Source organism: Paramisgurnus dabryanus, chromosome 1 (assembly GCF_030506205.2).
Source record: "Paramisgurnus dabryanus chromosome 1, PD_genome_1.1, whole genome shotgun sequence".
NCBI lineage: Eukaryota > Metazoa > Chordata > Actinopteri > Cypriniformes > Cobitidae > Paramisgurnus > Paramisgurnus dabryanus.
In genome coordinates, this window is record NC_133337.1 from 46,386,321 (window position 1) to 46,403,118 (window position 16,798).

The 16,798-nt window shown below is 37.8% G+C and overlaps 1 protein-coding gene across 14 annotated transcripts in view; it reads left to right on the top strand.

Annotated features, from left to right (window-relative positions):
* Window positions 1-16,798, top strand: part of camk2g1 (calcium/calmodulin-dependent protein kinase (CaM kinase) II gamma 1) — a 97,935-nt gene that overhangs the window by 37,167 nt on the left and 43,970 nt on the right. For all 14 annotated transcript variants that reach the window (XM_065262446.2, XM_065262434.2, XM_065262437.2 and 11 more), the window contains exons 3-5: window positions 1,176-1,235; window positions 8,718-8,772; window positions 11,339-11,404. In XM_065262446.2, the coding sequence (XP_065118518.2) occupies window positions 1,176-1,235; window positions 8,718-8,772; window positions 11,339-11,404 (181 nt within the window). The remainder of the gene's footprint in view (window positions 1-1,175; window positions 1,236-8,717; window positions 8,773-11,338; window positions 11,405-16,798) is intronic.

Here is a 16,798-nt window from a genome sequence, read left to right on the forward strand (position 1 = left end):
GCCAAATTAGCACTTAAACATGGAAAAATCACATTTTCATTATATGTCCTCTTTAAAACTTAGGAGGCAAGAAAGATTCACTAGACTTTTTTAAAGCAGTGGCATTAGTGGCACGTTAAACTCATGCTAAACATAATCTTAACCTTTCGCCATAGCCATGACAACATTTCGAAGGAAAAAAAATGAGAGGTGTATTTTACGAAAATTTCATTTTAGCCATGTTATAAGATAGGCTCGATAATGTATGTTCTTATAAATAAGCAACAAATGATTGCACGTATGTCAATTATGTGAATCCAAGTTGCTTAATTGTTATTAAAGGTCAAAAGCTATTTTCTTGAATATTTTAAGTCACATGTCATTCATTGGCTTCCAGTATGTGAAGAAATGTGGCCTCAGTTTGTTTAAATTTACATAACATTTATCCTTTGACTTTTAATGCATCCAATTTATATGTTTTATTGGTATTGTATGTTTGTTCCTGGTAGTCGAACCCACAAACGTTTAAGCTGCTAACGTAATTGAAAAAGCCTAAAAACCTAACAAATATAATTCTGTCTGAAAAAGTAATTTTTTGTGTCCGTATGAGAGAAATAGTTGTTCTGAACGATTTTATTTTAGTTGTGATGCAGTATCTAGATTGGTAGCTAGAGAGTTGCTTACCAGCCCACTCAAGAAAATCCCACACCCCAACACAATACTCTTGGGATATTCTTGTTTCTATACATCTATGTATTGTCAGCTTTTTGTTATCTCCCAAAAGTCTGATTGCACACTTCTTAACAAATCCACACAATTTGAGGCAGCTGTAATGTTCAAAACACAAACCGTAAAGGGATCGTTCACCCAAAAATGAAAATTCTGTCATTGTTTTCTTACTCTCATGTTGTTACAAACCTGCACATTTCTTTGTTCAATTTTCATTTTTGGGTGAACTGTCCCTTTAACCCTAAGTAAGGAAATATTAATACTAATGCTCACTTTATCAGACACCACTAAATACACAAAACAGACACTGACACACAATGCTGGTCCTCCCCAGTAGTGAGGATGTTTTCATCACATCTGCACACCTGTCGCACGTTGGCTGATGTGTTCATCTGCTTTTACATCTGCAAGAACAAACCATCAGCCACCTCAAATAACTAATGTATCTTCTTTTCTGTCCTCCGCAGATCATCAAAAACTGGAGCGCGAAGCCCGAATCTGCCGTCTACTCAAGCACCCCAATATCGGTGAGTGTTTTCATGCATTTAGCCTATTTTGTAAGCCTTTTGTGGAGAAGTAATTTGACAGTGCAGTTAGTGTTGCCACCTTTTGTCAGCTTATGTGAGTGCGGTATTAAAGGGATAGTTTACCCCCCCCCCCAAAAAAATAATTAGCCTGTGATTTACTCACTCTCAAGCCAATCTTCAATGTATGTGATGATTATTTGTGTTCGTTTGAAAAAAAAAGTAATATTAGAAACTGTCCTGGCTGTTCCAAGCTTTATAGTGGTAGTAAATGGTGCTTCCGATTCTGATTTGATTCTGAAGCCCAAAAAAGTAATCAATATGGCTTTACGGTGTTAATAAAGGCCTTCTGAGGGAAATCAATGCGATTTTTGTATAAAAAATATTTAAAACTACAAATTCAATACTTTTTATTTACTTATTGTTAAATGCAGAACACAGAATGGCAATGAGGCAGCATGACTTTTCTCAAAAAAGGATTAAGCCTTGCCAGCTTGAACTAAATTGAGAGTTTGGTTCCAAAACGCAATAAATCCATTTTGACTAATTTCGGTAAAACGTGTTTTCTATACCAAGAAAGTGACAAGATGAAAACCACTATTTTCTGTTAAAGACTTTTACATAGCATCTTTAGGTTATAAAAACATAAAAAATTCAAATCCATAATTTTGATTTTCAAAGATTTATTATAAAAACGGATAATTTTTTCCACAAAATGCAATAATTTTGATTTTTTTTTCAAAATGCTATAAATCTATTGAATCAATAAATGTGCATTCATCTTTGCCATGTCATATTCATTTAGTTGACTAGTGGTATAAAAAATAAACATTAATGGCATTAATGAAAACATTTACTTTGTCATATTAAGAACACTGTCTTTGCTGCTGTCATCATTGTGATGTCGTCGCTGAACTTTTTTGACAGCGATCATCTGTAAAATGTTTTGGTCCTGCTCAATTATCGTTGACTTTGCGTAAAATAATGGAAAGTTTTTCATAAGATCCCCTGGGGTCAATGTGTTAGCATGACAGAAGCTTGATGCTGTCGTGTGAGAACAAGCAACAGCCGGCATTTTCCCGTCTCCCGAGTGCCTCTAATGTAAATTATTAGATGTTGATGGCTTACGTTTATTTCCCGTCACAGAAAACCACCACAGGTTTATCAATGAAGTACAATATGAGGGAAAACTAGGATTCTGTGTATTCAACGCCGCGCCATTGTTGTTTACAATGCGTGGAATGGTGCGCTGTGATGTGTTGAGCGATTTATTGCATTATGCAGAAAAGGAGGAGTGGCGTTTACTGCGTTTTGGGAAAAAAGGGAGAAAAGATGACACAATAACATGGCGGATATTGGATTTTGCATAAAATTAAGAATTTACATTTAAATACCAACCTGATACAATACTGATTTTGGCTCATTAACTCATTTTTTTTTTTATGCCGTTTATTGCGTTTTGGAATCAAACTCTTCAAATATACAAATTGTCAAACGTAAATGAATAAATAAAAGCAAAAAAATACCTGTAACTGTACAAATCTAATGCGAAATAAAATTCACTGGATATTAGGGCAGTGGCTGCAGAGGCTTCTCTGTCTGCGCAGATCTTGCACGGACACACAGATAACGGTTGCTAAGCAACCTGGTTTGTTGAAGCGTATTTTTGTATTGTTCATTTTGATCAGAGTAATTCCAGACTTATCTGCAGATAGAGACAGGTGACATGTTTCTCTCATCATCATCTCATCAAAAACAAAAAGTGCATAGCATCTTAAAAGGAAAAAACTCAAACACTGCGGTTGCTTGTCATCCTCTGTGGTTGGTTTGTCAGTAGCGCAGTTGCTTCGTGTACATATTTGTATGTGTGTATATTACAGCTTTCTCAAAACAAATTCAAATCTTCACACTACGTTCACAGAACCTTTGACTCAAACAATCGCCTCAAAATCATTTAATCTGTTCTCAAAATCGAACATACTTTACTATATAGCATGTATACTATACGTACAGTAGTAGTAAAAAAGCTTAGGGAAATAAAAAGGCATGTGGAGACAGAAAGTTGTGGATCGATAGAAAGCAAAAACAACCTGAGAGGAGAGAACAGAACAGAATGACCGTCGTGATCAGGGTGATGTTGACAGAGAGAAAGAGGTGAGGATAGAGCGATAGAGAGAGCAGCGCACAGATGAAGAGGAGTGAAGAAAGAGTATAGCTCTATAAATAACTGCACAGAGGTGGGAGATGCTAGTGGGCAGCATCCACAACCAAAACCATCATTATCACCAATGAAGTAAAAGAACGTGAAGGGACGTGATTAAGAAACCACAAAGAAGGTTAAGGAAGACATACCTGAAATGGTTTAAGGATGCCCTGGGCTAGGGCTAGGCAGAATGACGGTATATACTGACGCAATGGTAAAATTGTGCCAACTGGTATATTTTGCTGTGTCATTTATGTATGTAGAGACAGATATATGTATTGCAACACTGCTCTATTATTTACACCTGACTGATGATGAAATGTAGTGGTTTATGCGAAAGCAAAGTTTCACACACAAGTCAAGACAAGAGAATGTGTTGTGGTCTTATGCAAAGCAGTTTTTTCATTTAAAGTTGCCTAGCAACCAACCTCACAACCTGTTGCATTATATACTCCGCTTTCTGCTTTCCAGTTTACATACTACTCATCCTAAATAGCAGGGATGCTCCGATCGATCGGCCGCCAATGTTTTAGATCTTTCAGTTGATTAAATGTAATGTTACGGGGTCCACGACCTTCAAGTCCAAAAAAGTGCGTCCATCCTTCACAAATTAAATCCAAACGGCTCCAGGATGATAAACAAAGGTCTTCTGAGGGTAATCTGCGCGGTGTTGTTGTAGAAATATCCATATTTAAAACTTTATTAACGTAAATAACTACCTTCCGGTAGCGCCGCCATCTTAGTCGCGTCCGCATTCAGGATGAGAGCTTACGCAGCCTACGGAGGCTACTCTGCTGCTGCTCTGTGCCCCCGCCCTCCGAATTTGTCTTTTGTCACTAAGAAAAGTGCATACACTACGCTAATACTCTCTCCTGAATACAGAGGAGTCTAAGATGGCGGCGCTACCGGAAGGTAGTTATTTTCGTTAATAAAGTTTTAAATATGGATATTTCTACAACAACACCGCGCGGATTACCCTCAGAAGACCTTTGTTTATCATTCTGGAGCCGTTTGGATTTATTTTGTGAAGGATGGATGCACTTTTTTTGGACTTGAAGGTCGTGGAGCCCGTAACATTACATTTAATCAACTGAAAGATCTAAAACATTTTCTAAAATATCTGAAAATGTGTTTGTCTGAAAAACGATGGACATATGCAACTCGGACAGCTTGGTGGTGAGTAACTCATGGGTTTAATATCATTTTTGGCCGAACTATCCCTTTAAGTAGTTGTATCATGTGTGTGCATCTAGACTACAACAACTACTTCTGTTAAATTTTAATAGGTCATAGTACTATTTTGGTGTGCCCTAAGATGTATATACTTTCCTATAAAAAAACACGTCAATTGGGACCCAGCAATATATTCATGTGCATATATTGTCTGTTTTACATCAACTTATGATGTGGCTGTTGTACAATTGGGACGATCACTGCTATGATCGCTCCCACATCATCTCCTGGTTCACCTTCAGTCATTGATTTAACAAGCAACAGCATTTGTCCTTTGCTGACAGCTTGTTCCAATATCTGGTATCTTCCAAACCTTTTCACTCCTGTCCCACACTGACCTCAGCTTCACACCCGTTCCAGCCTCTCTCTTCCCGTCTCTCACTTTCCTCTTTCCTTACTCTCCCAACATCTTTCCATCCGTTGTTTTCTTATTTTTCTTCTTCTCATCTCCGTTCCCTCCTCGGGCGATGGCGCTTCATTGTCACCTGTATCTGTCTCTCTCTCTCTCTCTCTCTCTCTCTCTCTCTCTCTTTTGCTTTACTTCCTGTCGTGTTTCCTGAAGTGGACAGCTTGTCATGTTTTCTGCTCGGGCTGCAGATAAGTGCTCCACAATAGAGCCAATGAGATGGAGAGAGAGAGAGAGTTTGAGAGGTTACAGGGGAGAGAGGACTAAGTGCTCATTGCTTCTGGCAAAGTCGGCACACGCTAAGTTAGTCATGCATTTTTTTTACCGATGTTTAGACAAACAGCAATGTTTTGGTAGGGCAGCAGAGTCCCCATGTTAACACTTTTTTTTGAAAATTAATCTACTAATGGATTGCTTACAGTTTATAAGGTTTTAGTAGATTAAAGGGCCGTTCACAGTATACACTGTAAAAGTGTATTTTTTTACTCGGCATTAGGTCGAAAATGAACGAGTCCAGACGTTAGGTTAAATTAACCAGGAAAATGTTTATATTTAACTCAACAATAGGTTAAAACAACTCAGCATAGGTTAAATTACAACCCAAAGGGCTAAGTTCATCATTTTTTGAGCAATTTTTACAGTGACGATACGATACTATAGACGGTTTCATCGGACGCACGTGCAGTGACGCAATACGCGTCTGGTCTGACTTTTTAATGGTCTGACTAGTTGCTAAACTGAACTCTTGAACAAATACCTTGTCGAAAACAACAAATGTTTTGGTTTCCTATTTAATCTATGTGTTGTTTATTTTGCTTATTATATAAAGAAACTAAGTACTTTTTTGTTATTTATATTTAACGGAGTTTAACAGAAGTTACGTGTTGACCACGAAAGCCGCTTGTTTATGCTGTTAGTGCTGAAACCGTCTATAAAGATGACTATAACAATAATTATTTTAGCGTTGACATATGAAGATAATGTTAATGTTTATTTTAAGCTCGCACGCTGCGGTTTCACCTTTTCAATGTGCATGCTCTTTAAATACAAATGGATTTTGATAGCATGTCAGTGTTTTTTTGATCATCAGCTGGAAAAAGCATTCTGAAAGTGGTCACAACAATATTGTTTCTTTGTATCTTTATCATAGCTGTGGACTTAAAGGGATAGTTCACTCAAAAAAGAAAATTTCGATCATGAGCCCCATTCACTTTCATAGTATTCTTTATTCCGACTATGGAAGTGAATGGGGCTTATAATAGGGTTGCCACGGTGACGTAATTTTCCCACCGGTTAATCGGCGCGTCACAAACTCTGTAATCCCGGTATCACCGGGTGGGAGGGGCTTATAAATGCGCATGCAAACGTGCACATTTTACTTTCACTTTTGAATTAAGCAACTGTTTAAATGCAGCGCTTGCGTAAGCTGCGTTAAATCGCATATGAATTTGCGTGCAATGCGAGTGCAACAGCTGGTTTAATTAAGTGCTCGAGTCAATGTGCGCAGGTAATTCTCAAAGAACCCACCAGTCCCAAGCAGAGCAACCGGCTACTTCTCCATAAAAGCGCTGCTTGAATGATGGGTTCAATATTTTTCTTGATGAAAAACACCACAACAAAACGATTTCGCCTATATTAAAAATCATATATGTATATTATAACAAAAACGAGTAAGCACGCGGCTTCTGTCATCATCTGGTCTGTCAGCTCGCCTCGCAAACTCTGACAGAAATAAATGAAATCTGACACCTGCTGCTCTGTGACGTGATGCGTGTTCAGCTCCGCTAAGTTCAGGCAGCAGACACATTCAGTTGTAAGTGTTTGCTCTCTCTAACGAAACTAAATGATTTAATTACACGAAAATATCAGAACGACGGTGAAAGACGGTGTCACGGTGGGCAAGTGATCTAATGCGCCGGTTTTCAGCGCGGAAGAATACTGCTAGTTGCTGGATTTTTTAAAAAAAGCAGATCTTCCATTGGAAACAATTGAAAACATGCGCCGGCCACGAGCGTTAAAGCTTTGGTGTGCACGGCCCCTAAGGATGCAACAAGTGGCGGCACAGTTGCTCAGCAAGTAGCACTGTTGCTGCACATCAAGAAAGGACCCTGGTTCGAGCCCTGGCTAGGTCAGGTGGCCTTTCTGTCTGGAGTTTGCATGTTCTCCGTGTCAGCGTGGGTTTACTCCGGGTTCTCCGGTTTCTTCCCACAGGCTAAAAACATGCAAGCTAGGTGAATTATAGATAGCAATTGCCCCTCCCCAAGCTGTATATGGATCAACTTGTGTATGGATTAACCAGTTCTCGCCATGAATATAGCCAAAGATGCTGGAATGGCATTAAGAAGAAAAAAGAAAGAAAGGATGCACAAAATTTTTGCCCGCTAAAAATTTCAGCCAAATTAAAAAACCAACAGCCCAAAATATACATAAAAAAAATAACCTGTATCCCCGCCTCTCCCAGATTTTATTCTCATCGTTAAAGCATGATTGTGACAGCAGTGTGCAAATACTCAAAACGACACAAGTTCTGCATAATGCGCTCTCTGAGATCTTACACATTGACACACGCAATTATTTTTTGTAATTCAAGCTCGAGTCCTCCCGTGAAACACAACAGGCTTACAAATATAGTTGTTAATGTTTATCGTATCTGCCTGTTGGTATAAGCAGAACAGTGCCTCACTGCCATGCTGTCTCTTGCATGTTGTTTTCATTAAAATGATTGTATATATCATAACTAAACATAATAGCTAAACGTATTAAGGTTCTGCATTACTTCACTCCTGTTTTGCATATTGTTTTCTAATATGTAATGAATTTTTGAATGAAATAAAGATAAATGACTTTAAAATAAATTACTTAAAAAACTGAAAGTTTATTACAAAACTAAAATGCTCTGTGAGGGCCACATCTCACTGTCTTTTATTTCTGTCTGGATCCATTGGACTTCTCAACCTTTAGTAATTATTGGTGTATTAGTAGCCATTATTTGCACCGTCAACATGTCAGAGCCTTGCTAGTCAAACAGTTTTACTTAGGATTATTGACTCGCTCTAATAGTATAGACATAATTTAACAAAGAACGTATGCAGTGGCAGATTCTCGTTATTTGTTTCCAACTCTTTCCTACCATGTCTACTTTAGCTTCCAGCCACTATGTTGCTCTGTTAGGGCTCTCAGAAGGCTCCTGCTATTCTGGGTAGTGTTTATTCAACTCTCTCTCTCTCTTTTTTCTTTCTCACTCTCTCTTTTTCTCTCTCTACCCCCCACCCCCTTCTTATGGTGTGTCACTGTCTACGTGACACACTGCTTGTGTACACAAGTGCACTTGTCATTTACGTTCTCTCTCCCTTCAATTTTCTTTATTTCATTTAAGCCATATGTTCATTGTGCCTGTTTTAATACTGTAAATCTGCTTTGTAATTGTAAGCGCTACCCTAGCAATCGCAATAATAGCGGTTAATTGGAATGTATGCCATGTGTTTTCTCAGATGTTATGAATGCTGTGTGATGGGGCGAGCGACGCTCAGAAGATTTCCCTCGATGTACCTCGTTAAAAAACATGCGCTTTCATAACACATCGTCTTTGTGTCGTCATTGTTCAATGCTGATTCGCATGTTGTTTTCTCTTTCCTATCCTTAGTTCGGCTCCATGACAGTATCTCAGAAGAAGGTTTCCATTACCTGGTCTTTGACCTGTGAGTATGAAACGCACACACACATCACATGATCAGTACCGTGTGACTCAACTATACACTATATGCTGTAATGTAACACTATACGTAGTAATGATATAGGCTGTGGTCCAAAACCTAGTGAACAAGCATCCTGTCTGCTTTTTTTCATATTGCTGCAGTGCATTGTGGGTATATACTTAAAATGTTTAGATTTATACATTTGGTAGACGGTTTTATCTAAAGCGACTTATAGTGCATTCACTGTTATGCATTATATATGGGTTCCTTGGGAATCGAACCCACAACATGCACTGCTAACACAATGCCTACCATGTGAGCTACACAAGGTTTTGCAACAGAGCCGCTCTGTCTTTTGAAACTTTTAGTTGCTCTAGGGTTGGTTTAAAACGCAAGACTTTTTATTTCCAATGAATCATTTCAGATATCCGTTCCTGCAGGCAGATAAATGCACCTCAGATACGTTAGACAAGAACACCTCGTTCAGTGTCTTGGGTGTCAAAAATATATCCTTCAGTTTGATGGGATCTGCCAGGGAAAAATTGATGGGTAGACCGTACTTGGTGGCAGTAAATACGATTTAGTGCTGTCAGGATTGTTGTTTCTGTGATTGTGTCCTGGTTTTAACTGCACATTTTTTCCATGCATTTTATTTAATCTGGGGTTATTAATGTGATTTACCTGTTATACACTCACCTAAAGGATTATTAGGAACACCTGTTCAATTTCTCATTAATGCAGTTATCTAATCAACCAATCACATGGCAGTTGCTTCAATGCATTTAGGGGTGTGGTCCTGGTCAAGACAATTTCCTGAACTCCAAACTGAATGTCAGAATGAGAAAGAAAGGTGATTTAAGCAATTTGGAGCGTGGCATGGTTGTTGGTGCCAGATGGGCCGGTTTGAGTATTTCACAATCTGCTCAGTTACTGAGATTTTCACTCAAAACCATTTCTAGGGTTTACAAAGAATGGTGTGAAAAGGGAAAAACATCCAGTATCCGGCAGTCCTGTGGGTGAAAATGCCTTGTTGATAGTAGAGGTCAGAGGTGAATGGGTCGACTGATTCAAGCTGATAGAAAAGCAACTTTGACTGAAAAACCACTCGTTACAACCGAGGTATGCAGCAAAGCATTTGTGAAGCCACAACATGCACAACCTTGAGGAGAATGGGCTATAACAGCAGAAGACCTCACCGGGTACCACTCATCTCTACTACAAATAGGAATAAGAGGCTACAATTTGCATGAGTTTACCAAAATGGACAGTTGAAGACTGGAAAAATGTGGCCTGTGGCCGGTTGCATATAACTTTAAGACTAGTCTTAATGGTTAGTCATGAATTTTTTTCTTCAAGACTGATCATAACCGTTTTAAGTATGTTACATAGAAAGGTAGATTGGTCTAATTTAAATCCAAATAATAAGACTGATTAGCCCTAACTAATTGCTAGTTAGTTAGAAACATTCTTAAGACGCAGTCTTAATGTCACGGCTATGTTTATGCAACCGGCCACTGGTCTAATGATTCTCGATTTCTGTTTTTTTGTAATGGTGTGGGGGATGTTTTCTTGGCACACTTTAGGCCCCTTAGTGCCAATTAGGCATCGTTTAAATGCCAAGGCCTACCTGAGCATTGTTTCTGACCATGTCCATCCCTTTATGACCACCATGTACCCATCCTCTGATGGCTACTTCCAGCACCATGTCACAAAGCTCGAATCATTTCAAATTGGTTTCTTGAACATAAAAATGAGTTCACTGAACTAAAATGGCCCCAACAGTCACCAGATCTCAACCCAATAGAGCATCTTTGGGATGTGGTGGAACGGGAGCTTCGTGCCCTGGATGTGCATCCCACAAATCTCCATCAACTGCAAGATGCTATCCTATCAATATGGGCCAACATTTCTAAAGAATGCTTTCAGCACTTCGTTGAATCAATGCCATGTAGAATTAAGGCAGTTTTAAAGGGGAAAGGGGTGCCAACATAGTATTAGTATGGTGTTCCTAATAATCCTTTAGGTGAGTGTATATATCTCATAATATCCAAAAACAACCTTTACATATTTACAATGAGGATCATTAGGGGTGGGTGATGATGATGTAGACAATGTACAAGCCACAATATAACTATAATGCAGTAACTAAGAGGGTGGGGCTTAACAAAGAATGACAGTAATAGATTGGTGCACCTGTTCCCTATGAAATCTGATGGGTCAACCATTAGTGTGGCTAATAATCTTTGTACCAAACAATGTCTAAAATTATACAGTAGCATAATAGTTACTGTAGTATTTTATACTATAGTAAACCAATTTTAGATTATATCTAGTAAAGCTAGTATTGAGGCCAAAATATTTAGCACAATTTTCAAAACCAAATTCTACAGGTGTATTTAGGGAGTGCATTTTTTTTCTGACCATGTCGTACATTTGCGATCATGTTTACGCGAGTGTAAAATGTCGGCTTTGCCCTCCACCGCTGTCCAAATTAGCCCAGAACCCAGCACAGTCCCTGCTTTCTCATCACTGGTTTAGCTGATTTTTTTCTCTCTCTTTCTTTCCGCAGTGTGACTGGGGGGGAGTTGTTTGAGGATATCGTCGCCAGAGAGTATTACAGTGAAGCTGACGCAAGGTGGGCTCTCCAATTTACTGTTGCTGTGGTTACTGTGCTGCAGCCTGCAGTGAGCAGGACACACACACACACACACACTCACACACACGCACGCACGCACACACACACACACACACACACACACACACACACACAGGTTGTAAAGCACAGAGAGAGATGCTGGATCTCTATTGTGTAAAAAACCCGAGAGCCTTTAATGATGGTCGAGTTTGCAGAACTGACAATCAACAGGTGCCACACAAAACATTTGTCCTCCGTTGGCCCCCCCATTTGCTCTCTCCTTTTCTCTCTCCCCCTGCATCTCTTTCTCTCTTTCTCTCTTTTCCTCTCTCTCTGCGTTTTTCTCTGCATCAAATATTTATCGATGATTATGGCAAAGAATTGACAACACTTTTGCTCAAGTTTATAGCACTAAATCAAAGCCCCACCATATCAACACAAATACCAGTATGGGAGCTCCTGGTAATTTTGGTTTACAAGAACTCTGTGATGCCAACATTACAGAAGTAAAGTCAGATAAAGTGGGATGTTTGAATGTAGGAAGAAGGTGAGTGGGAACGTAAAGGACAATCAGGAATTTTAGATAGAGATTAGCTGTGTGTGATTAAGAGAGAGAGAGAGAGAGAGAGAGAGAGAGAGAGAGAGAGAGAGAGAGAGAGAGAGAGAGACAGACAGACAGGACTTTTGTGTCCAATAGGATTTGTTATGCCCAGAAAGTGGAATGCTGTGCTTAAAATGTAACCAAATTTGGGCAGAGCGTTTCGGTGTAGTTTTTGTTAAGTTAATATATCAACATTCTTTTATATTCTGGTTTCTTATCTCCTTTGTTTATCTTCTCTCTCCCTCCCTCCTTCTCTTTCTGGTTCCTGGGTCTGGAGGGTTTAATTTTAAGGGGATAATTCACCCAAAAATGAAAACTTTGCTAGTATTTACTAACCCTCATGTTGTTTGATCACCCCATGTCTGTCTTTGTTCTTCAGACCCCAAGTGCAAGTGTTTTTTGGGGTTTTCTGGTTACTTTGGAAGTGGATGTGGACCTGTTTAAGCCTTAAAAGGACCCAAAACTATTAAACAAATAACTCCACTTGACTTGTGCTATATATTTTAAGTGTCCTGAAGGCATACAAAAGAGTTTGGTGAAAAACAAAACATAAATATAAAAATATAATCGTTATTTGATCTATGCATCTCTTTTAGTGCATTCTCTGTCTGAACTGTTGTTTAGGGAGTTTCAAGAAAGTAGAGAAGTAAATGTTTTTAGGACACTAAAAATACATGGCACAAGTCGAGGGAACTATTTATTTAACACTTTCGAGTCCTATTAAAGCTTTAAGGGTTTTCTGATTACTATGGGAATGGATAGTGTCCGCCTCAGTCACAGAGTTTTGTGATCTGTCACACCCCTAGTACCAATACTTTTTTAGTACCACCTCGTTGGGGTTACAAGCGAGCTGAACTGTTGTAAGTTCCCAAACTCCCTTTAAGAGGTGAAAAACATCCATAGGTTGAGAATTAGGAACACCATATCAGTGTTTTCCTGACTTGCGGTTTGTGGCGGCACATTCGCGACGTGCACATGCACAGCATTTTTGCAAGTTGACTCAGCGGAGCGCGTCGACTTACACTTACGCCATGGGTGTTTGTACAAAAACTGTCATGTGAGACAGGTATAGTTATAAACGTGAAGTGCAAACATTTATTTGTGGAAGTCAATTTTGATTTTGTGAGAAATAAATGAATGAATAGCATTTCAACGACGCTCTCACTTGGGTGATTCTCATGAAATCCAGATTTAGAGGGTGTCCAGCATCAGTATTTTAATTTTTTTTTTTGCATGTATAAGATTAAGGTCTAAACTTACTATAACCATTATTTTTAGAGGGTTTAAAAAATATTTCCTATAGAATTATTTACATTTTCTAGATTATCATTATCAAAAATTATCATTACCACAACATAATATTACATTAAATATATGCATTTACAAACTCATGGTTCGGTAATGAGAACTAAAAAGTTGTCTAGGTACTACGACAAACAAAATTTTACTTTTATCTGGAGAGAAAAAATAAGAACTGCTTACCTGGTAGCCATCTTGAGTGTCACAGTCAATTATGGTCCTTCCAAAAATTTTTTTTTTAAATGTTAGTTCCTTGAGGGCTTAAACAATGATTGAAAATTGATGAGGATGAGAAAATTGGTTTTGGACACATTTATATTCCTTATTGTCTCTAGATTTACCAATGATCACCAAACACCACATGTTTTTTTACTGTAAATGTTTATAGTAAAACATGCACTGAAGCTTTTTATTTTTTGGATTTTTTAATTATAAATATTTCCATGTCAAAGAACCCAAATCCAGTCTTGGACACGTTGGGGTAATGAAAATTTTCACCTTAAATGAAAAAAAAAATGTAAAATTTGAAATCATGTGCAAAATAGTACATGAAGAGATGTTTGTAACTGTATGCTTTTTATTTTGATATTCTTACTTCGCATTTACTTTATCAAAATGTTTCATGACACCTCATAAGTCTAATTTCGCGAGAATCACCCACTTGTATGATGTCACAGCAGTTAGCAGCGCAAATATAACGACACGCCTAAAATCCATCCCACTATGAAGTGATACTAAACTCGATGGAAAAGCTAACCAAGCCAAAGTGAGGTGAGCTGACACGACCCGACCTGACCTGTGGGGTACTATGCAATGGAAAAGCACCAATAGTAACCAAAAAACCCAAAACAACAATTTTTTTTAAATTGCTTTTCGGATCTGAAGAAGAAAGAATTACAAAGTTTTGGGGAAAACTATCCCTTTAATGTTTGTCACACACAACCAACTACAGAAAAAATAGGCATTAGTGAAACTTTGAATGATTAAACAACTAAATCATGCAAGAAAAACGCACAACCGCAAAAAATTATGCATCACGCTCAAAGTTGATTGTTAATTTTCATGCTTGACACGAGGAACTTAACAGAGAAACATTAATCTGGATAGAAAACTACTCCACTTTTCCCATTTTTCAGTCAAAATCCTATTTCACACAGAGGTGGTCATATAGTGGTCATCACAGTGGCTTCATATTCCTGATGTTTGTACCATTTTGCTGGCCATTGTAATGTTTTGAAGCTATGTTATAAAAGCGACTTAAGCTCTTGGAGCATTTAACTTCAGGATAAAAGAAATATCATAAAAAGCATAATGTTAAGCCCTGCTGCACTTCTCAAATTCCAGTTTAATTTAATCTACTAAATAGCCATTATTAAGTTATCCATCTGTTTTCCCAAAGCCTGGTCAGCTGTGGAAAGCTGGGAATCCATCATACACAATCCTACTCCAACCACCATCTGTGACATTTACCCAGAGCAAATTCAATAAAGATTTAGGAGACTAAAAAAGTCATGCTTAATTTCACCAGACAGTTTTTTACCATTAAAGAGTTCAATATTGAGTATCCAAAGCACAGGGTGACACCAAGGTAACATGCACACAGTTTTTTCTCTTTCTTTCTCTCTCGCTTTATCTCTCTCTGTTGTTCAGCTGTCCTGGTTTGACCTCTCCTTCAACATTCTGTTATAGGATTAAAGCATTAAGAGGGATGAGATAATGTGTGTCTGTGTACCTGTCTGTAAGTGAGGTGCTTTAGCATCAGTGATGTCCACCACAGCTATCCCAGAATCCCTTGCTCAGCTTACACATGTCCTGTGACCTCAGCTGTGTCTGAATAAGTCGTGTGATTATAATATCTGACATCAATCATACCATTGCAGTGTTTAATTGAATTGTGTAATTTAATAGTCTAGCGGAGGCTTTTTGATTAACTGTAATGTAATCAATTTTGAGGATTGATTTTCATTAAGGGATTGAAATGAAAGACTTGCAATATATTTCTTTTGACTTGTAAAAAGAATGGTTGTAAAAATCTATGAAACCTTCTGCATTCTGTACATTTTTGGTTTTTTGTTTTAATATGGTTAAAAGGCATGAGAAAACATTAAATAATAATAATAATAATAATTATTATTATTATTTATAATTTTTTATATATAAAACAATGGGCACATTGACCGTGGTTAGAGATGCACGATATAATTTTTTCTACTGATAGCCGATTATTCAGACTTATATCGGTTGATACCAATAATTTCGTGGTAATTATTATTATATTAACTTAATTATATTAAGTAAATTATTAATTATTAAGTTAATTATATTAACTTGCATTAACTAAATTCTAAAGATGACATTTTATGAATGTTATTCATTCATATATTGACCATTAATATTGAACTTTAAACTAGTGGTGTTTCTTTACATTTTCTATACACAGAGCTCAAATTCATTGCATTTTCTTGCTCTTTTTTTGATTGACAGCATATATTGGCCATGGCTATTTTATAACTAGCATCTTTAACTAAATTGCTTTTATCGACCAATACCGATATATCGGTGCATCTCTAACTGTGGTCCTTATAATATCTCTGTATTGTCTCTGGTTTAATTGGGATAAATGCTTTAAACTCCATGTGAACTGGAATTCACATCGACTTTACTTCGGTGTCCTAACTAATTTCCGAGTGAAGCGGAATATCACACTAGGAAAATTGCGGGTGTAGCTTATGTTTTCCACTGTAAAATGATTGGATGTAGAAAAGTAGGCGCTTCCATTTAGAAAGGGAACTCGCAGCAGACTGACAGCTGGAGGGGCGGGGTTAACACATGATCCTGCCCAATCCGTCTTGCTGATGTAATCAGAGAATAGCCACCACAAGAGGGTGGATGTACGTTTTCAGATTTTTGTTAAAGTTTACGAGAGCTCATAAAAAAGACTTACATGAATTAATTGTTTATGATAAACACTGCAATATTCCATAAAAAATACGAATTGTCAGTTTTGATTTTATGGGGACTTTAAATATTTATTTACCGTATTATTAAAGAAATAACAAAAATTCTGCTTTTATTCAAAGTAATTTTGCTCAAAAATAGGGATGCACCGATACCGATACTGGTATCGGGTATCGGCCTCGATACCACATTTTCTAAAGTACTCGTACTCGTTAGAAGTCCCCCGATACCAGGGATCGATACCACGGTCTGAGAAATGTCTATGTTTGAGCGGCGTGTAAGGGGTTAATGCCTCTTGTGTTGTCCAAAGAGGCAGAGTTTAAGTTTACTGGAAAACTAGTCCCTTGTTTTTTTGTTAAATTATATGACTAAAGCTGTTACCTGTAAATTTAAATCATGTTTTGAATTAAGTACTCTGTATCGGTATCGGCAAATACTGAAATGCAAGTACTCGTATTCCAAAAAAGTGGTATCGGTGCATCCCTACTCAAAACCTGTATAACACGTCTGTGGCCAACAAAGGGGGATTACAAAAG